General features: G+C 42.7%; 1 protein-coding gene across 1 annotated transcript; it reads right to left on the reverse strand.

Annotated features, from left to right (window-relative positions):
* Window positions 1-901: 901 nt before the first annotated feature.
* Window positions 902-13,131, reverse strand: BET1L (Bet1 golgi vesicular membrane trafficking protein like). Its single transcript, XM_089655048.1, has 4 exons — window positions 12,994-13,131; window positions 7,073-7,164; window positions 5,300-5,356; window positions 902-3,221 (listed from the first exon to the last, which is right to left on the reverse strand). The coding sequence occupies exons 1-4, from the start codon at window positions 13,010-13,012 to the stop codon at window positions 3,054-3,056; spliced, it is 336 nt and encodes a 111-aa protein (XP_089511174.1). The 5' UTR covers window positions 13,013-13,131; the 3' UTR covers window positions 902-3,053.
* Between the last annotated feature and the right edge of the window lie 10,309 nt (window positions 13,132-23,440).

The raw sequence follows: 23,440 nt of genomic DNA on the forward strand, positions 1-23,440 counted from the left end.
ATGCATCAGTACTCTTAGTCATTTTCCCAGCTGGGGAAATGCCAGTTACTTGCTGTATCACTCCATCTCTGAAGAGGACCCCACCTAGTACCACAGGAGCATCTCCTCTCTTCTCTAATCTCACCATATTGACTCGCTTTGCAACCCAACCCAATACTTTTATCTTGGGAAGGGTGCCACATAGTGACCAAACTAGGAACCAGTCTAGTGCCCCATTACATTTACTGCATGTTTAATGCAAACAAAGGTCCAGACCAGAAGGAAAGTACTGCAGCTAACCAGCAGCTGTCACAGAGCAGATTGGCACTGATGATCATATATCCAATGGTACTTTGCAGTCTGCAAGCAGTAAATCCTATACTAACTCTGAAAACTCCTCTCAGCATCTCTCTATATTCACATGGTATAGCAAATATGTCCCAGAATTTACGGAAGTAAAATTTCTCAAAGTAAGTTTAAAAACTTCAAGATCATTCAGATTAATAGAAGTTGACTATAAATAATTGAAAGGAAATGAATATAAAGTGTTGACCACAGATGCACTTTAACCCTGACTTGGGAAGGTTGCTGCCCCGTGTACATCTACAGTGCATCCAGAAAGCATTCACAGCGCTTAACTTTTGCCACATTTTGTTATGTTACAGCCTTATTCCAAAATGGATTACATTATTTTTTTCCCTCAACATTCTACAAACAATACCCCATAGTGACAACATGAAAGAAGTGAAATGAATCAATCCATTTTGGAATAAGGCTGTAACATAACAAAACGTGGCAACAGTGAAGTGCTGTGAAAAGTTTCTGGGTGCACTGTAGGTCCACTGATCCCAGCAGTAAACACACAGTATAGCTTACTCAAACGTTGGTACACAATTAAGCAACATGTGAAGGATTACACATACACAGATAAATAATATTTTATTGTATTATGTTATTACATGTAGTTGAAATAAAAGTAAATACTCCTTTTTTATTATATAAATATATTTGCACTTTCATTGTTGGAAAAGCAAAATGTGACAGAAAACACACTGTTCAGAAGAAAACTGGTTTTGGACTCATTCACAGGGGCACACTGCTCAGTACAGCCATGCAGAGGGTCATGTTTATCTACCTGGGAGCCACAGGTGGTCCATGCAGCCAGCCTTTTAAAATCAAAAACAGAGCCTGTATTCAGAGCTGTGCATCAGTACTGCTCAGGTGTAAACTCCGGGCCCGTTCACACCAAACATGGCGCAGGAAAGGTGCACTCCATGCACCGCCCATGAACGCACGGTCCTTGTGAAATATGTGCAAGTGCCATTTCTTTTTTTAATGGCACCCCAAATGCATCTCGCAAACGTAGCACATTTATGACCACCAAACAGTATGGTATCGCAGTATCCTGTGGTTTAGTGCTGTGCGATTTGCGAAAGTAGTGCTTGAACTACTCTTTGCACATTCCAGTGCATTTTGCAGCCCATTCACATGAATGGGCTATCGAAACCAGACCACATGAAAATGGAAGCATTCCAGTGTTTACCAGCCCTTAAGGATGTTTGTGAAAGAGCCATGCAGCCCTTAGTCTGTCATTGATTTTTACAGGCTGGCTGCACAGACCACCTGTGCTTCCCGAGCAAAAAAAAACCCACAAAACATGTACTGATTAGAGTGTCCTTGTGAATGAGTCCTTTGAGAAGAATACATGGAGTGCCATTTCATATGACAGTGTTAGCTACCCATTACACTAAGGCCCCTTATACACTGGTTTTCCCGCAGTGCAGTGTGCCCACAGGTTACCCGCTCTTTGCAATAGACTTACATTAAATCAGATGGCTTGGGTGCATTTGCTGAAAGCGCACCAAATGCAGGATTTTTTTGGACTTTCAGAAAACACACCAAAAAAGCTCAATCTAATGGATGTCTATACCAAAGTCCAAATAACCTGCATGACAACTGCAGGTACACCTCGCTGCACGGAAAATGCAGAGGAACAGTGTGAACAGGAACAGGCCTTATATTCTGTCTCCAAACTTGCTGACCTGGAATAAGTGTAGTTGGTGAAGTATGAATGTATACTTTTTCTCCACCAGTGGCTCAGAAGGTATCGGAATCACAGAATCATAATAGCCAAGCAAATTATTGAAGCAGGTCAGGAATGGCCACATACATATTTCTCTCACTACAGGTAATTGTAAACCTTTGTGCAATGTGTTTTTTCTGGAGCATGTGCTGCAAGAAGTACATTTTGACAAATTGTATAATGCCCAACAAAGAATTCTAATGCATTATAAATAGTTGCATTTCTAATAAAGCTGAACTCCAGGCCAATATAAAAGATAAAAATAAATGGATTTGTCTTCATTATTACATCATTAAATACTTTTTTTTTTTTTAAATGCACAGTTTTGGTACCTGAATCTGACTTGGTATTGCCACTTGCAAGTGCCATGTACAGCAGAGCTCTCACAGAGAAGCAGCACAAGGAGCCAGTTAAATGTGTTCAGTGCTCATGTGCCAACAAATGACACAGAAAGCAGCGTGATACAAACATGAACCTACAAGTCTACTGCTTATTCTTTACTGTCCAGTCACGGGCTGGGGGAGGGACTAGACTACTAAGTCTTACCTAACTGCAGCAGAGAAAAATTAGGTCTCCTCCCCTGCCAGCACAGCTGAGTAGAATTCAGAAATTGATAGAAATACAAATCTGTTGGCAGGTAAAAGTCCTTCTTTATATGTTTATCATCTGTGTAATTAGCTGTCTGCCTGGAGTTCAGCTTTAAACACCAAACTTTCTGCAATGGTTGATGGGTAACAGTATAATACTTTGCCACTGCCTATTCTGTTTTCCAAAGAACGTTTTGGGGCTGCGTATTTTCCGTCTTATGCAGATATTGATCACAAATCTACAGGTGATTTTTTATTTTTTGGGGAATTAATCAGGGATAGAATTGTCCTAATTAATTTTTGGAAATTCCAAGTTTTAGCGGTCTGGTTAACAGACCTCCCCTCCTTTGGGTCACGGGCCATTATGAATAAAGAATGTCTTTTGTGTGAAGGGGTATTATCCATCACGTGCTGGCTCGGGACACTAGAAAGTACAGCAAGAAGAACAATCCTACAAGACCAGCCGAAACATAACACAAGAGCTTGCGATTATCTCTTCCAGAACGAGCCATTCCTGTGAACCGCTTGACACTGCCACTCAAAAGTCCAGTCACACTCATGAAGTCTGAATCCTGAAAGAGAAAAAGGATACTTTTTTTTTTTTTTTTTTTAAACTTTCTTTGTTGTAGATAATCTGGACACACCAGCTGACAGAGAAAAAACAACAAACAAAATAATCAGGGTATACAGATAATAATGAAACCTAAATGTAAAAAATAATTGACTGGATATCTACTTTCAACTGATAAGAACACATTTAAAGAGATATTAAAAAGGTTTGCTTTTTTTTTTTTTAAATAACAAATATGTTGTACTAACCTGATCTGTACAGTGGTTTTGCACAGAGCAGCCCAGTCCTCTTCAGCTCAGGTCCCCCACCGGTGCTCTTCTCTCCTCCCTCTTGACCAATGCCCCCAATGGCAAGTCGCTTGCTATAGGGGCACTGGTGCATGTATGCTCCTGCGCCCTGCTCTATGTGTCCATAAGACATAGAGCTGTGGCTCGGCCTCGCCCCCTGCTCTCTCCTCATTGGCTGTGATTGACAGCAGTGGGAACTAATGGCTCCCACTGTTGTCCCAGCCAATGAGAAGAAGTACCCGGAAAGCCATCGCTGGATGGCAAGGGGGCTCAGGTGAGTATTTGGGGGCGCTGCTGAACATAGAACGCAAGAAGGTAAAAAACCTTCAGCCTTTACTACTGCTTTAAAGCCTTAGGCCCCTTTCACACAGGCATTAAGTCTAGATCCATCTGTCAGTTTTCCGGTGAATCCAGACTGAACCACAATGTATGTTGATGTGTGGGCAGATGTAAACAGATGATCATTCGTTTACATCAGCCTACATCCATGTCCGTCCAGGTCTGTTTTTTTGTTGTTAATGGAAGAAAGTTGCATCCTTTTCTGTGTAAAAGAATCTGAACGAATGTAATTGGGTGCTGTCCGTTTTCAGACAAAAAACATTTTTTGTTTATATTTGGTCTATGCAACAACTAGAAAAAACAAATGTAAACTGAAGATGGATGTGCAATCTGATTTAAATGGAATCAATTTTTCTATTTGAAAAACGTGACTGAACAGATGACGCCTGTGTGAAAGAGGGCTGCTTTCACGCTGCTCCATTGAAAACAAACGCGGTAAAAACACATATGCATTTTTGCCGCGTTGCCCAATATCAGCATGCACCTGTGAAACATGAACATGCAACTAAAAAACGCACCAAAAGCAACCTCAGGTGCATTTTTGATGCTTTTTCAATGGGGAGGTGCGTTTGATGCAGTTTTAAACACACCAAAAATGCAGCAAGCGGGACTTTTAAAACCCCAAATGAACGGTGTGTAGAGTTCCATCGGATCAAAATGGATGCAGATTTCCCTTCACTTCCTGATCCACATTCATACATACAAAACAGGAATCAAGAAGAAATCCCTGCAAGATATGGCTGCATACTATTACAAACTGTGAAGTGTGTACCTGCTTTTAATTGCACACATAATTGTGTGTTTGATGTATATAATTTGCCATTTCATTCAACTTCCTCAGATGAGTAGAACAGCAGCCTGCTGCATCTACTATGCACCCTGGGAAAAGCAGCTCTGCAACCTACATGTTTAATCTGATATCATGAATGTCGCTCACTCCTTTACATGGGAGGACATTTTTGAGGTCTTATTATTTATTTATTTCAGGTACTTATATAGCGCCATCAATTTATGCAGTGCTTTACATATATATATTACATTCACATCAGTCCCTAACCCTTAAGGAGTGTACAATCTAAGGTCCCCAACTCACATCCATACATACACATACTAGAGCCAGTTTAGACAGGAGCCAATTCACATACCAGCATGTCTTTGGAGTGTCGGAGGAAACCGGAGTACCCGGAGGAAACCCACGCAGGAACAGGGAGAACATGCAAACTCCAGGCAGGTGGTGCCGTGGTTGGGATTTGAACCAACGACCCTAGTACAGCCAGGCAGAAGTGCTAACCATTTAGCCACTGTGCTGCCCGTTATCCATTTGTGATAACAGGACTAGGGTTGTAACTGCCCAACTATATCCATAGCCTGAGTTTTGTTGAAGAAGGTGAAATGGTTTCCTGGTAACACAAGTTGCTGACAGTAAAAAGTACGCTGAAGATCACGATCTTACCATTCCATCCAAATACGTGTTATGGTCATCAGCTTCTCTGTCAATATCCAATGCAAGCTGAAAAGCAATAGATATTTTAGAGATTTTACATTGTGCTTTTTATAAGGATGCCAATGAGATACATGTATAAAAGGTGGCCTAATTGTTTTCGCTGTTTCAACTATATCCGGCGGCGATATGGTAAAAATGGTGGAATGGAAAAAAATAAACACACCGCCTTCTGAAAGTCCCTTTTTCTGTTTCTTCCTGAAATACATCTGATCACACTGTGGCTGTTTTACTAAAAACCAGAAAGTGCAAAATATGATGCAGCTGTGCAAGGAAACCAATCAGCTTCTAACTTCAGCTTTTTCAATTAAGCTTGAAGCCGATTGGTTTCTCTGCAGAGCTCCACCACATTTTCACTCTCCAGTTTTAGTAAAACAAAAGTTTTTAGAAAATGAAATCAGTTAATTTGTATACTTAGGTGAAAGTGATTGTAAAGCTTTTTTTTTTTTTTTTCTTTACAATCTCTCTTTAAAAACCCTTGTCATACTTATCTGCTCTTTTGCAAAGAGCAGCCCCAATCCTCCTCTTCTTGGGTCCCATGCAGGTCCACTTAGCTCCTCCTTCCTTCTGAGTGCCCTCAAAAGGGAGCCGCTTCCTATGGAAGCACTCGTGCATGTCCGATCCCAAGCCAGGCTGTTTGAGTCTATTCAGATGCACGGCCTGGCTCAGACCTGACCTCCGCACTCTGCTCACATTAGCCACAGAGCCATTAGCTCCTGCTGCTCTCAGCCAAGCCAGGGAGAGGGGAGAAGATCTGCTACACACATGCACAATGCTTAAGCGGTTTAGGGGTATGCTACCATTAAAAGGTTTGTTTACCTTAATGCAGAGAATGCATTAACACCTTTGTGCCAGCACCTCCCAGCCCTTTAACGGGTTTTTGATGCCTGGAGGCAGGGGTTTGTGATAATGTGACCGCCATGATTGGCGGTCACATGATTGAAAAGCTTCCAATAGCAAGTAGAGATCATGAGCTTTCCATTAGCCACTGGTGCGTGCTCTTGACAGTTTTTTGGGGTGCGCACATATGTGTCCTCTCAGCATTAAGGCCCACCCACTGAGAGGCTGTATATATGCATGCGGTCAGCAGCAAGGAGTTAAGGTCAAAAATTCTATTACCTTTACAACCAACTGAAGCTAAAGATAATGAATATAAAGATAGCCAGACTTCACCAGTCAATTTTATAAACAGCACAGAAAAAAAAAAAAAAACACTTTAATGAGGGGTGAAATTTTTTTTTTATTAGGTTAAACAGGCACGTAAATAGGTAAGTCTGGAGTGACTTATCTCCCTTTTTATCAGATTTTGTTATGACATTTTGTTGTCACCAGGCCCACTGGGAATGGTTTACAAAAACTGAAGCAAATAAAGCGAATACAGATGTCTAAAGCATTTAGATTGCTTTCTTCAACTGAAACCTCATTGCCTGCTGTGTTTTATACTGTTGTGAGGAATCAGTCATATGATTTGACTTTTTCAAATCAGCTTGTTGAGCTGTATAGTGCAAATAGAAGCAGCAGAAATGATCTGAAATTGAGCAGTGTGTGACCCTGTCAGCATCAAAATTATTGACCAAACAATGACTGCATCTTATAAAGTCAGAGGAGATTCCTCCATACATGTTACATTTATTTGATTTCTTTCATTTATCCTGTAGGCTGAAGAGAATGTACAGTTAGCATTACATTAAGTATACAGTGAATTTTCTACACATGCACACTCACAGATTTGAGCCGTGTTACTTTTGTAGAAAGATTATCTGCAAGACGTTTGTTTTCTGTATCAAGCATCTCATCTACCGCCCCAGAACTTGAACCTATAGAGATATAGGAATAAAATAAAAAAAGATAAACATTACAGGAAAACAGAAGGTGATAAAGATAATACAGAGATGTTCTGATAAATATACATGAGTTCAGAAATTTGACTGGTTCAGCAGGGACTGGACGATATTTGACCCATATATGAGCACGGAGGTTGTACAGAAGTTGATCTACTGATTGACTTCTGTACAACCAGCCTGTCAGATATTCCCTGCTCAATTAGCACTGCCGGCTATAGCCAGCAGCACTGACAAGTGTATTCTGACAGAGGGGAAGTCTCGTAGCCATAAGAAAAACAGAAATGAGAGGAAATCTCATCAAAGTGAGGAAATACCTGGTTGTTAGGGACAGTTCTTAGCACTCTTCCAAACATGAGTCCCAAAGGAGAACTAAACCCAAGATCTATTTCAGCTTACCTGTCGTTCGTTATGATGGCTGCATTTAGTTTTCTTTTTTCAAACCAAGGCTGCCCATAGAAGGGTTTTTATTTTTTTTAAAAAAAAAAAAAAAAAAAAAAGGAACAGATTCACCCATCCCTACAAGTGAGGGGGATGAAATAATTCTACCCGCAGTGCCATTTAATTCTGACAGTAGAGACTCCTCCTCTGTCAAAATACACTGATCAGCACTGCAGACGCTGATCGAATTAAAATGTTCCAACGTTCCTAATCAAAAGAAGTTGATTGCTAGATCAACTTCTGTCAAGCGGGAACAACCATAGAAAAATCTAAACTTGGCCAGTAGCTACCGAACTGGCAGATTTCCAATCCATCTATGAGTATCTTAACCATTAGCCGCCTGGCTTATAGCCGTTTGGCGGCTGCAAAAATGCTGTAGCTTTCCGGGGTATACGCCATTTGGCGTCCTCCCGCACATGCGCGGTTGAAGAGCGGCGATCTGTCACCGGCCGTGTACCTCAGACACGGCCGATGACAGATCTGAGTACCAGCCCCCATTTCCGGTACCATGTGACCTGCTGTGACCAATCACAGCAGGTCACATGACAGTTGTATACAATGGATTGCTTCATTCATGCCATTCATTGTATACGAGTGCCTAGCTGTGAATGGTCACAGCAGGTCACATGCACATCATGTGATTAGCTGTGGCCAAATCACAGCTAAGCACAAAAAAAAAAAAACCTGAATGAATCGATGTCATTCAGGTAAATGCTTGCTGATAGCAAAGTAATTCTTTACTATAAGCAAATTGTGTTAAAAAAAAAAATACTGATCAGTTCCCCAAAGTAGTACAATGTACTACTTTGGTCATAGTAAAATATGAAATATAAATCTAAAAAAAAAAAAAAAATATATATATATATATATATATATATATATATATATATATATTTTTTTTTTTTTTATTTTTTTCATACTGTCACCAGTCAGTGTCCCTGTTCACCGCTATGCCAGTTATATGATGACGCTGTACTGCACTGGTGACAGTATGTAAAAAAAAAAAAAAAAATAGTGAAAATAATTTTTTACATTTTTTCATTTTCCGAAAAATTATGAAAAAAAAAATACAACTTCAAAAAACTCGCAATTCCTCTTATGAAGTACGTCCGACTGTCTACTCTGCAAAAAGGGGTCATTTGGGGGATATCTGTACTGTTCTGACTTTCTTGGACCTCAAGAAATTAGATTGGCAGTCAGTACTTCAGGATTGATCAATTTTCAGATCTATACCATAGTTTGTGAACTCTATAACTTTCCTACAAACTAAATAATACATCCTAATTTGGGTTATTTTCACCAAAGACATGTAGTAGAATACATCTCGGCCTAAATTTATGAAGAACAATTATTTATTTGTAAACTTTTATAACAGAAACAAAGAAAAACGTGTTTTTTTTTTTCAAAATTTTTGGTCTTTTTTTGTTAATTTAGCAAAAAATAAAAACCCCAGCGGTGATTAAATACCACCAAAAGAAAGCTCTAGTTGTGTGAAGAAGGGGGTAAAATTGCCCGGTATTGAAATGGTTAAAGATGGATATATACAGAGGCTGATTTACTACAACTGAAGAGTGCAAAATCTAGTGCAGCTCTGCATAGAAACCAATCAGCTTCCAGGTGTTTTTTTTTTTTTTTTCTTCAATTGGTGATGTGGATGCAGTTATCTCCCCTGCTGTGTTATTGTACTCTGACAACAGGGACTTTCCTTCATCAAAATACATTGTTCAGCGCACTGGCTGAATAAGCTGATTTAATGTTGGTTTTCCAAAAGGACCACTGGACAGATGCCAGCCTAAGGACCAGCTTGTTCAATCAGTAATGTGGATGCGGGAATCTCCCCTCCTATGTTATTGTATTCTGACAGCAGGGACTTTCCTCCATCAAAATACATTGATCAGCACACTGACTGAATACGCCGATTTAATGTTGGTTTTCCAAAAGGACCATTCGACAGATGCCAGCCTAACGACAGGCTTCTGTTGAACAGACGGGTAGACAGACTGAAATTCTGCCAGTTCCTACTGAACCAACCAAGTTTTGATACATGTATACCATGCTTTAGACCTAAACAGTATAAGCTCGGAATGGGGCTTTAAAGTGGAACATTAAAAAAAAAAAAAAAATTAGAATAAAAAAATAAATAAATATATATATATATATATATATATATATATATATATATATATATATATATATATATATATACATACATACATACATACATATATACACACACACACAGTTGTGTTCAAAATAATAGCAGTCAGACATCACTAACCTGATCAATCACTGTTTTTGGTAGAAATGATATTTCTACATGGCAAATAATTTACTAGCAGGTGTAGTAGAGTAATAGAAATCCAACAGACCCAACAGTCATGACATGCATGCTGCTGATTCTGTGTAATTGAATCACTAATTGAAAGGGGCATGTTCAAAATAATAGCAGTGTGGAGTTCTATTAGTGAGGTCATTCATTCTTTGAAAAACAGGTGACAATTATTGCCCTTATTTAAGGAAGGAAGGCAGCAAATGTTGTACATGCTGGTTACAGTGCATTTCTCTCTGAAATTCTGAGAAAATGGGTCGTTCCAGACATTGTTCAGAAGAAGTACCTTCATTAAAAATTGATTGGAGAGGGGAAAACATATAAAGAAGTGCAGAAAATGATAGGCTGCTCAACTAAAATGATCACAAATGCTTTAAAATGGCAACCAAAACCTGAAGACGTGGAAGAAAGCTAAAAACTACCATTCGAATGGATAGAAGAATAGCCAAAATGGCAAGGACTCCGCCAACAATCAGCTCCAGGAAGATCAAAGAAGGTCTAAAGTTACCTGTGAGTACTGTTACTATTAGAAGACGCCTATGTGAAGCCATTTTAGTTTGTTATAAAATTTTGTAAATAAGCACTTTTTCTTCATCACTGATGTGCGCTAATGAGGCTGCAGTGATGGGCACTGACAGGCATCACTGCTGGGCACTGAAAGGCAGCTCTGATAAGTGGCTTTGATGTGCAATGACAGGTGGCAATTATGGGGCTACACTGATAATCAGAGCACATGTGCCCTCTGAGGAATGCCGCTTACTGGCTCTCCTCTCCTCACATGCTGTCAGTGTGAGGAGAGGACTGCCGATAACCAGCATTTCCTATTTACATGCAATTAGCTGTGATTGGACACAGCCGATCACATGACAGAGCCTACATCATCAGCTCTTTACTGCAATTGGTGATCCGCTGTGTCCCAGAGACACAGCGCACCACCGATCACCGCACACCCCCAGGGGCGGGCATGCACAGCTAGAGTGGGAGGACATCATAGGACGTCCTTCCAGAATGAGAGAACTGCCGCCCTCCTGTCATTTCCTTATATGGCAGGCAGGAGGTGGTTAAGGTTTGGCAATAAAACCTGGAAACCGATTGGTTTCTATGCAGAATTGCATCAGATTTTGCACTCTCCAGCTTTAGTAAATAGCCTCCAATGTGTGAAAAGAGCCTTGCCCACAGTGACAAGTAAATTTGAAGGAGCATTCTGTACGATAATCTCTTCCTGCTGGCACGCTGACACCAGAACTACACAAAGGGGTTTATTTCCTAAACCTAGTTCACTCAGAATCTTGTACACTTCTGCATGGAAACCAATCCGTTTTAAAGTTTTACTGCTAAAGCGCAATTGAACAAGCCGAGGTTAAAAGCTGATTGGCTACCATGCACAGCAGCACAAGATTCTGAGTAAAACAGCCTTAGTAAATCTCCCCCACTCTGTTTGACCTGTCGCACTTGGCTCAGCCAGCATAAAGCCAGCCATAGATGGATCCAATCTCAGCCGATTCAGCAGGGACTGGCCAAGACAATCTATGTGCATGGTGATTGTACCCAAGTCAATCCATCAACTTGGGTACAAGACTGTTGGATATCTAGCATGCGATTACTGCCTGTGGCTCACCAAGCACAATGAAAAGCATTGGATGCAGTGGTGTAAAGCATGGCGCCACTGGACTCTAGAGCAGCGGAGATGTGTTCTCTGGAGTGACGAATCACACTTCTCTTTCTGGCAACCCAATGGACGTGTCTGGGTTTGCCGGCTGCCAGGAGAACAGTACTTGCCTGACTGCATTGTGCCAAGTGTAAAGTTTTGGTGGAGGGGGGATTATGGTGTGGGTTTGTTTTTCAGGGGTTGGGCTTGGCCCCTTAGTTCCAGTGAAGGGAACTCTTAAGGTGTCAGCATACCAAGAGATTTTGGACAATTTCATGCTCCCAACTTTGTGAGAACAGTTTGGGGATGGCCCCTTCCTGTTCCAACATGACTGCACACCAGTGCACAAAGCAAGGTCCATAAAGACATGGATGAGTGAGTTTGGGGTGGAGGAACTTGACTGGTCTGCCCCCTCTCTGAATAGTCCACTACCTGTCATCTCACCCCCATGCCTCCTCCCTGCCAATAACCCACGCTCTCCAAGGCTCCTTTACCTTGCAAGAATGCTTCTCCCCATGCCGTGGTTACACATACTGTAGGTTAATCTCTTGAACTTGACTGGCCTGCACAGAGTTCTGACCTCAACCCCACAGAAAACCTTTGCAGAGACTGCAAGCCAGGCCTTCTCGTCCCACATCAGTGCCTGACCTCACACATGCACTTCTGGAAGAATGGTCAAACATTCCCATAGACACTCCTAAACCTTGTGGACAGCCTTCCCAGAAGAGTTGAAGCTGTTATAGCAAAGGGTGGGCCAACTCAATATTGATCCCTATGGACAAAGACTGGGATGCCATTAAAGTTCACGTGAGCGTAAAGGCATGCTTCCCAATACTTTTGGCAATCTAGTGTATATGTAAGCCCAGTGCTAGTCTGATCATTGGATTAGCTCCCAGCACAGCTAGAGAACTGACCACACCGTGCTCTCCTGCCTAGTGTGGTCAGTTTTGTCAGAAACACCAGTGATTTCACACAAAGAAAGCAATACACTTCTTTTTATACTAGTACATGATACAGCAGGCACATACCAGGAACATGAAAGTTCCTGTTCTAGCATGGGGGGGAGGTGTACTAAGACTGGAGCAGCTGAATGACAACCAATCAGCTTCTGTCTCCAGCTTGTTCAATTGAAGCTGATTGGCTGCCATGTACAGCTGCTCCAGTCTTAGTAAACCTCCTATATCCCCCAATACACAGCGTACAGACTGTCCCCGGAAATGATGGTGGTGACCACAGAACACTCATTTCATCTCTCTGTATGTTATGACGTCTCAGCAAGCCACTCCCCACCCCCCTTCACTGTATAACATTATACAACACCCCCCACACAGCACTGCAAGTCCCCCCCTCCCGGTGTTACAGTTGTTTCAATACAAGTCGTATATACCTCTCCCCCAATCCGCCATCTTTCTTCCTCTGCGCTGTATGAGCTGGCAGGATTGTCACGTGACGACGAAGCCGGAACAAACGCAATCAGCTGATCCACGGATGTGTTGGAGGTGGGACAAGTGCTATACAGCGAGAGACACGCCCATTATGTAAATATTTCAGGTCGTGCTTTGTTTCTATGGATTCAGGGAGCTGACATTATTTTCAGGCTCTTTGCTGCCACCTGCCGGTACCTGAATGGGTGTTCCGGACACACACAGGGCTCGGTGTCAGACGCTCATCATTCGGTATAGCGGGGCGGGGCGGGGGACACAAAACTTGATGTCTTCTTACAGACTATAAAAGCTGCTCCTTGACCAGATCCCACCATATAGTATGGGCGAGTGTTGAGGCAGCCATTCGTTCCACAATCTGCATTTTCCTTGCGTTAGTCCAGGTGCCCGCCGTACAGGTGCGACAGAGCACAGGCGCGTTCCCACGCTTAGGATGTTGGGCAGCTTATTTATTGCGCAAAAGACGTCCATGGTCCTTTTTCACAATCGCACCACCGAACTGCATTGCTCCATGTGATTTAGCACATGCAAAAATGCAGGTCCCCTAGATTGTAAGCTCCCAGGATCAGGCCCTCAAATCCCTCTTGTATTGAACTGTATTGTTGCTGTATTGTCTCCCGTTATATTGTAAAGCGCTGAGCAAACTGTTGGCGTTCTATAAATCCTGTATAATAATAATATATAATAATAATAAGGTGTTAGCAGATGTCTGGGGTGTCCTTCACAATGGCAGCTGCTAAAGGGCTGGGTATTTCTCTGCATGTCAGGAAAGCGTGATTTTGCACACATTGCTGACACACAAGGTGGAACCTACCTAGCCTTCATGGAGGTGCACCTACATACACAGGCATGCTTTTTTAACCCCTTCATGCTGCCTTCTGTGCTGCCCATTAAGGCATAACTAAACTTACTATACATAGCTCCTCTAGAAAGGTCTGAAGGTGGTAAGGGGTCCCCGCTGGCGCTAGCGTCCTCTCTCCAGCTCCTTCCAGGTGCTGGTCTTCAGGCACCTTCATTGAACGGTGCGGGATGATGTCACTTCTGCACATGCACAGGAGTCAGTCATCCAGGGCCGGGACAAGGGGTGGGCAGGAGGGACAGATGCCCCAGGCACAATGGTTTACTGTAGGGATGGGGCACCTTTGGTTACAAGGTTGACAGGAGTAGTGACAGCAGCAGTGATATTGACAAATGAGTGACTGCTGGGCATAGGGTCACCTAAGCTTCAACCCAGGGGGGAGATCAGTTTGGCATCTTTGCCCTGGGCACTGGATGACCTTGTCCTGGCACTGCAGGTGCACAGGGATTGTGACTGCCATGTAAGCTGAGCTGCTCATGCACAGTTTACTTCAGTGTTTCTCAGCTTTTTTTCACTCACTGCACCCTTTAAAATGATGGACAGTCCTGAGGCACCCCATTTTAAAATGGGGTGCCTCAAGACTGTCCATCATTTTAAAAGGGCATCCCATTCTAAAATGGGAAAAACTATTCTAACAGCAACATCCACACACATGTAGGACACCCAACATTAGAGGTGATTTATCCTTCCAAATGGGCATATCTACCGCGAGGAAAACAAGGCGTTTGCCTAGAGAGGCAATTTTTAGGGGGGCTGCACCGCCCCCCTTGAAGAAGAGACCTGGTGAGCAGTGGCAAACAGAGCCATGCAGGGCTGCCATCAGAGTGGTACCATCGGTAGGTGGCCCGGACAGCAGGAGGATCGGTGTGTTGGGGGAGGGCAGTTGCAGCAGGATGCACTGTGTACCTCTCCCTCCAGCAGCTGAAAGCCGGTTTGAGGTTTTTCCCCCTCTCCCTCCCGCCGGCTTTCTGCTGATGGAGGGAGAGACAGACCTGGCCGGATTGAGGGGGTGCCCTGGTGTTCCTGAGTGGCCACTCTCCGCTGTGCTCCTTCCCCCGCCCGCATTCAGAGCCAGGACCAGGGAACAGCCTGGAGCAGGGAGAGAAGTGGTGGAGAGGAAAGATTCGGGAGGAGGGGAGCTGTATTGTGTTCTGTGGGATCTCCCTCCTGTCGTCCATCCAGCACATGACACACGATCACTGATAGATCATATGTGACTGACCACACACAGTGCGATTGCTGCCCACATTTCCTGCTGCCCGAGAGATCAGTAGCCCTTGGAGGAGGTGTGTGTGTGTGTGGGGGGGGGGCGGTACTCATACTGTGTGTGTGTATACAGTCCCATATGATGTGAGAGAGGGAAGAGAGAGAGGGGGGGAAGAGAGAGAGATAAGAGAAAGAAAGAGAGGGGGGAGAGAGAGAGGGAAAGGGAGAGAAAGGGGGAAGAGAAAGAGAGGAGAGAGTAAGGGGGGGAAAAGAGAGGGGGGAGGGGAGAGAAAGGGGGGAAGAGAGCTAGAAAGAGAAAGAAGGGGGGTAGAGAGTGGGGGGGGGGGGGTGAGAAAGAGAGAGAATCATATACACACACACACACTCATTGAACTCTCTAGCTCTCTCATTGGGGGGGGGGGGGCACACCATTTCTGTGTTGCCTAGGGCAGCACAAGACCTAAATACACCACTGCTTCCAAAGCCAATACACTTTTGCACACTGGTACTGACTAGTATTCCAGTGTTTCTCTTCTCCCTCAGTTTTTCTCCATCACTGAGCTAATGTGACCCCAGCACTGATGGAGAGGGGCAGGTGAGGGTCAGACTAGGATGCTGTGCAGGCAGCTGACATCCTCCTTATCAACTGATGATGTCATTGGTTGTCAGGACGCCAGAGGCTAGAAGGTCATAATGGTGCACAATGAAAACCTGTGGCTTTGTGTAACTAAAATGCAGGCTTATTCCACCCGTTGGCTTTTGGGCAATTTTTAGACATTTTGTCAAGGCACCCCTGAAGAAACCTTAAGGCACCCCAGGGTGCCTGGGCACCCTGGTTGAGAGAGGCTGCTTTAGTTTACATACAGAAGACTGTGAGCAGGCAGGTAGGTGTGTTTTAGGGTCGGGTCACGCCACAATTTCTGCATTCCAGAAGCTTTCCCGCATGCTCATTTTTTTATGCGTTCCGGGGCTTTTTTTTCCAGTTTTTTTTTCTTCATCTCAACCGAAGACAAGTGCATTCTGCTGCGTTTGTGATGCATGGGCAGCACAGTGGCTAAATGGTTAGCACTTCCGCCTGGCAGTACTAGGGTTGTTGGTTCAAATCCCAACCACGGCACCACCTGCCTGGAGTTTGCATGTTCTTCTTGTGCCTGTGTGGGTTTCCTCCAGGTACTCTGGTTTCCTCCCACACTCCAAAGACATGCTAGTAGGTTAATTGTCCCCTGTCTAAATTGGCCCTAGCATGTGTATGTATGAATGTGATTAGGGACCTTAGATTGTACGTCCCTTGAGGGTTAGGGACTGATGTGAATGTACAACAAATATGTAAAGCACTATGTAAATTGATGGCACCATAGAAGTACCTGAAATAAATACATTTTCCCAGATTCCAGATGTATTCCATACAGAAAACATGCAACATGTTCTACTTGTGTTGACTGCACTGGACCACATTGCACTGGTGGACCATTGGAATCCATGTTAAACATTGTCCATGCATTTTTGATGCAGAATAACAAAAACTCACTGGACTGCACCTGGTGTGAACCAACTCTTATTGCAGAAGAAACATTGCATGTCTTGTCAGTCTTTTAAAAATGCCTTCAGTTACACTTTAGGGCTGGTTCACACCATAGAAGCTGTCCAGATGCGTTCTGGATGCGTTTCTGCATGTGCATTTTTGATGCATTTTGTTGTGTTTTTGATGCTCTCTGGTGCATTTTATTCCCTCTTTTCTTCTTCACCATAAATAAGGACGTGTATTCCAGTGTGTTTTTGTGTGCATTCTACTGCGTTCCGGTACAGTTCAGTGCAGAAAAAATGCAGCATGTTTTACTTTTTTTCTGGAACTGGAACTCACCGTGAAGGAAAAATATGCACATACATTGTATTCATTTTGTTATGCTGTCTCCGTTTCATGTGTAAATGTAACAGTTACGTTTCGGATGTCTAATTCCTTGTGTAAGTGTTGTAGCAGTTCGTTTCGTTTTCCCAGGAACAACCTCTGGTTTTAAAGGAAAATGCATGGTACAGCTGCTGATGTAGTATTTTATCATTTTTACGTATCAATATTTGTTCTGTGTTAGTGATTGGTTACTTTGATGGTCCACCCTTTTTCTATGTCTTTGTATTAAAAATCAAACACAACGTAGTAAATGCTGAATAATTGCTAGATGATACCTGTGTGTCACTTGCATTATTCCCAGGATCCTGAGACAGCGAGGACAGGACGTGTTACCAATTAACTCTTTCAGTCTGGTGTCAGAAGTGGGATTCAAACCCACACCTCCACACTGGAATTGACCACACTGGTGTGAACTATGCCATTGAAAACCATATAACCTACTATCCATACATTTTTGCTGCAGAAAAATAAATGCACTGGACTGCAGGTGGTGTGAACCGGCCCTATAGGATCTGCAGCAGGTGTCAACAGAAAGTTAACAGCACCGCAAACGCAATGCATTTGCACACACCTGTCCATACTGGATCGCATGGTACTTTTGTACCATGCAATCCAGTTGCCGTGCATTTTAAAATCTAATGGATGCACTACTCTTGGTGCGGTGTGGTCTGATTGCACAGCATAGAAACGCACAGCGCATTCATGTGCGGGCCTGGCGTGGACCGGCCCTGAGTGAGCTTTAACGCCCAGCCGGTGGGCCAGCTTCCCTATCATATGACAGTTGTGATTGGCTGTACCAGCAGTCACATGATCAGGATCCCATTCCACAACCTGAGGCAGCCATGGATGCACATGTGCAGCAGCTTGGTGTTAAATTTTACTTTTCTTGCAGCCGCATATATGTTACATGGTCGGCAAGTAGTTATGTGCTGCATCAGGTTGTGTTTTTTCATGCACTGCAATGCATTTTTAAAATTTTTTCACTTTTTCCCCAGAGATGTGTTGCATTTGCTCATTCCATAAAAATACAACCTGGTGGCAGTATTTTTTTCAGTAATGAAACACAATTGTGTGAAATAGTCTCAGCAAAAATACATCATTTTTTACTCTCTATGTGTTAGGAATGTTTTGAAAAAATGCATCCGAGCGCATCTGGTGTGTACCTATTGGCATCTGGCCAATAGGTATCCTATTTTAAAGAATGACCTGCAAACAAACCTTACAGGTTGCAAATATAAGTCCTGCATGATTTTCTTCAGTGCAAGAACAATGCAACAATCATATGAATCTGTGTTGTGGTGCACAATAATGTGTTGCAGCACACTGGAGACATGTTGGAGTCTAGTTTTGCATTGCAATCCACCACACATCTACTATATGCTGCATTTCCTGAGTTATGGAACAAGTCCTTTGGTACATTTTACATGAGGACCCAAATCTGCTCTGTATAGTTCAACTAACATTTATACAGGAGGATGTACATGTTTTAGTGCTTGTTTACATTTGTGGTGCCCTCTGAAGAGTGATCTGTGGTGGGTCACTCTTCAGAGGGTTATTGACAGGCAGTGAGAGAGTGTTATATCACCTCATCAGCTGTTTCAACCTCTAAAAAAACCCTGCACCATCACGCCGCAACTGCAATTGTGGTGACTCCATTCAGGTGAAGAAGTCATGTTCAGAGGGTGGTACTGCTTGCCAAGCATGACATATGGGGTGGGGGGGGGGGGGGGCATTTTTTGTGTACACCCCCATCCTCTGCCTTTGTGACTTAAGAAGGAGTGGATGGGGGGGTCGTAGCTCAACTGTGTGTTTTTACCGCTCCTTAACCACAAGTGTAAATGAGGCCTTATAGGACACCTTTGTTTTATCAAAAGGAATTGTGCCTGCACATCCAATGCTGTTTATACAGGTGAAACTCGACAAATTAGAATATCAAGCAAAAGTTCATTTATTTCAGTAATGCAACTAAAAAGGTGAAACTAATATATGAGATAGACTCATTGCATGCAAAGCAAGATAGTTCAAGCCGTGATTTGTCATAATTGTGATGATTATGGCTTACAGCTCATGAAAACCCCAAATCCACAATCTCAGAAAATTAGAATATTACATGCAATCAATAAAACAAGGATTGTACATAGAACAATATCAGACCTCTGAAAAGTATAAGCATGCATATGTACTCAGTATTTGGTTTGGGCCCCTTTTGCAGCAATTACTGCCTCAATGCAGCGTGGCATGGAAGCTATCAGCCTGTGGCACTGCTGAGGTGTTATGGAAGACCAGGATGCTTCAATAGCGGCCTTCAGCTCTTCTGCATTGTTCGGTCTCATGTCTCTCATCTTTCTCTTGGCAATGCCCCATAGATTCTCTATGGGGTTCAGGTCAGGCGAGTTTGCTGGTCAATCAAGCACAGTAATCCCACAGTCATTGAACCAGGTTTTGGTGATTTTGGCAGTGTGGGCAGGTGCCAAGTCCTGCTGGAAAATGAAGTCAGCATCCCCATAAAGCTCATCTGTGGAAGGAAGCATGAAGTGCTCCAAAATCTCCTGGTAGACGGCTGCATTGACCCTGGACTTAATGAAGCACAGTGGACCAACACCAGCAGATGACATGGCTCCCCAAATCAACACAGACTGTGGAAACTTCACACTGGACTTCAAGCATCTTGCAGTGTGTGCCTCTCCATTCTTCCTCCATACTCTGGGTCCTTGGTTTCCAAATGAGATGCAAAAGTTGCTCTCATCAGAAAAGAGAACTTTGGACCACTGACAACAGACCAGGTCTGTTTTTCTTTAGCCCAGGTAAGACGCTTCTGATGTTGTTTGTTATTCAGGAGCGGCTTGACAAGAGGAATACGACATTTGAAGCCCATGTCCAGGATCCGTCTGTGTGTGGTGGCTCTTGATGCACTGACTCCAGCCTCAGTCCACTCCTTGTGAAAGTCCCCAACACTTTTGAATGACCTTTTCCTGACAATCCTCTCCAGGCTGCGGTCATCCCTGCTGCTTGTGCACCTTTTTCTTTCACACAACTTTCTATTAATGTGCGTTGATACAGCACTTTGGGAACATCCAACTTCTTTTGCAATTACCTTTTGAGACTTTCCCTCCTTATGGAGGGTGTCAATGATGGTTTTCTGCACAACTGTCAGGTCAGCAGTCTTTCCGATGATTGTGATTCCTACTGAACCAGACTGAGAGACCATTTAAAGGCTCAGGAACCCTTTGCAGGTATTATGGCTTAATTATCTGATTAGAGTGGGACACTTTGAGCCTAGAATATTGCACCTTTTCACAATATTCTAATTTTCTGAGATTGTGGATTTGGGGTTTTCATGAGCTGTAAGCCATAATCATCACAATTATGACAAATCACGGCTTGAACTATCTTGCTTTGCATGTAATGAGTCTATCTCATATATTAGTTTCACCTTTTAAGTTGCATTACTGAAATAAATGAACTTTTGCACGATATTCTAATTTTTTCGAGTTTAACCTGTACACCTAATGTGCATCGTCATTTTTTTTTATATGTTATACACATATTACTTTTACAAGATACAAATTTTGAAATTAATTGATAACTTATTTTAGTTATTTTTTTAAAATGACAATATCTACAATGACAGTATATACTGTATAAGAATGATAGTACACATCAGAACATTCTACTGTATTTGTCAATTGCCTTTCTCAACTAGGTTCCTCCAGAGGCTGCCAGAGTTCCCTGAGCAGTGAGCATCTCACAGTGTGCTTTAGAAACTGCAGCACGTCAGATAGAGCCTGCATCATTTCCTGGCTGGAGGACATCCAGCACCATCTAGTACTTTCCTCCCCAGCCATACTGTAACTGGTCTGCCCCTTTCATTCATTGGTTTTCAATCATAAGGGCTCAGCATCAAACGTGGACATTACTAAGGGTGGTCTGCATGGAAATGCTGTCTGCCTAAAAGTGCCCACTCCTTCAGACTTGACACACAGCCACTGAGCGTTTTGATATTTGCAAAACTCCCCCAGTAAGCCAGAAAATATTTGATTGAAGGCTTTGAAGATGAATACTGACAAAAGGGTGCTTTGATGTTTTCAGGAAGCTACATACAGCACCAAGCATTGCATAGAAAAGCACACTGGATCTAAACCAATGGTTTCCAAACTGTGGCCTGGGGGGCCAGATGATGCCCTTTTCTTGTCTTTATCTAGCCCTTGAGACACTATTCCTGCCACTGATACAAGACACTATTCCCCCCACTGACAGCAACAATGGGGCACTATTCCCCCCACTGACAGCAACAATGGGGCACTATTCCTTCCACTGACACCAGCAATAGGGCACTAATACTCCCACTGATGCCAATGTGGAGCACTATTCCTTACCCTGATACCAACAACAGGGCACCATTCCTCCTACTAATACCAATGATGAGGCATTGTTCACTCCCAGGGCATTTTCTACTTTTACTGGGCATGATCAGCCCCCCAAAGTCTGAAAGACAGTAAAATGACCATTTGCTTGGAAAGTATGGAGACCCCTGGTCTAAAATAAGGTATATAATGAAAATGGAAAGTTTCTTGGTAGATTTAAAGACAAAACTGTTTTTGGTTTCCTTTTTGGATAGAGTAGCCAAAACCGGAAGTATGAGGAATTTCTCCAAAGGGAAATCTCTGGCTGTCATCAGGGTCACCAGAACTCACGTACCCATTGAAAGATTTCCACTCTTTTCCTGTTCTGATGACAACCCAAAATTTGTGATTTACTGATAACTGTAAACAAGACAAACAGACGGTGAATTGAATATGTTGTGAAGATATCTGAAATGACATAGCTTTTGGATAGCTGTTCATCACACCATCAATACTGAATTATCCTTTCCTTTATACCCAAAGTTCTGCTTACTAGGTTACATGAATGAAGACACTATACCTTCTTCTATACAGATTCCAGTAATCTGATGTCTTTTCCAAGCTCATACACCCATTGCCCAGAGGTTGGCACCCCTACCGGCTACCAATCTGATTGGCTAAAGGCCGTGAATAATACAATAGAGAAGGAAAAATTCACCTACACCAAACAGGGATGCCCTAGGAAATTCAATAAACTATGGGAACCCTGGATTAACACTCCAGGACTAGCGCCTAGGCCTCTAGTATTGGATAGGCTACTTGTATCATCCAGGAAGTCTGACTATTGTGCTTTATTTACAAATTGTATGTGGACTAATACCTCTCAGGGCTCTATTTCTCTATTTCCCATCATCCCTTGTGAGGGGATATAGGAGCCTTCTAAGGTGATTATACTAATCGATGATGTCTGCAATGGAGATTGTGTATTTGATCTTGTTTGAAGTGTGCAGATGAATGCAATATTAATTAAAAAACAAGTTGAATTGTAATTAATTTATTGAAGGACAACTACTATGCTTCAACAACTGTAATGTTATTGAGCTTACCCCACAACTAATGCTCTGTACTGATTAGGATTCCATGGGGTACATCAGCAGGTTGTGTGGATTGGTGAGAAACGGGTCCAATTTTTTTCTCCTTTTTTATCTTTGTAAAGTTCTTTTCTTGTTTTGTATGTACTGATGGCTTGGAATAAAAATGATCTTATTTAACTCCTTGACGCTGAAATCACACAAATATGCGGCCTCACAGAACTGGGATTTTTTCCGTGGGGCCGCATATTTGCGTACCTGTTTTTGTGCTGGGATCTTGCCGCACTGCGCGCTTCCAGCACAAAGACCGCGGTGTCACTGAGAGCCCCGGGTCCCAGTCTAACGATCGGGACCCGGGACTCCCGATTCCGGGTCACATGATCACTGTGATAGCCTCTGACTGGCTATCACAGTGATCAGTCACTGTACAACCCGGCCCCCTTGTTTTTTCTCTCTCTCTATGAATGGAGAAGAGAGATACATTGTATCTCTCTAACTCCTGGCATAGAGAAAAAAAATGTTTGTAAAAAAAAAAAAGAAAATAAATATTAAAAAAAGATAAAATAAATAAATATTAAAAAAAAAAAAAAAAATAAGGAAAAAATACCTAGATCACGGTTTGGTCTAGTTCAGTGCAAGGGTTATTGTTTGGGTCAAGGTCAGGGTCAAAGGTCAAGGTCAGAAGGTCAGAGTCAAAAAGTCAGGGTCAAAGGTCAGGATTTAAAAAAAAATTGGTGTCAGTGTGTTTTAGGTAAAAAAAAAAAAAAGACAAAAACAAAATGCGCACTATTGTTTCTGGGCTATACTATGGGTCCAAACAACAAACATACACATATATGGTATTGCTGTGATCGCCAAGAGCTGGAGAATTTATTTTGGGTTGTTCTTTGGTGGTAGGTTATGGTAATAACAAGAGAGACATAGCTAAATAAAAAAAATTTTTTTTTTTTTTTTACTATTTTGGGCCAGTTTTCCTTTGATAATGAA

This window comes from Staurois parvus, unplaced genomic scaffold (assembly GCF_062004578.1).
Source record: "Staurois parvus isolate SC_StPar_1 unplaced genomic scaffold, SC_StPar_1.0 ptg000818l, whole genome shotgun sequence".
Taxonomy (NCBI): Eukaryota; Metazoa; Chordata; class Amphibia; order Anura; family Ranidae; genus Staurois; species Staurois parvus.

What these genes read in the sequence shown, in the direction of transcription:
- BET1L (XM_089655048.1), bottom strand. An exon ending in AAGTAACACGGCTCAAATCT is followed by an intron (nt 5,357 to 7,072) that starts GTGAGTGTGCAT and finishes ATTGCTTTTCAG; the next exon opens with CTTGCATTGGATATTGACAG. An exon ending in ACACGTATTTGGATGGAATG is followed by an intron (nt 3,222 to 5,299) that starts GTAAGATCGTGA and finishes TTTCTCTTTCAG; the next exon opens with GATTCAGACTTCATGAGTGT.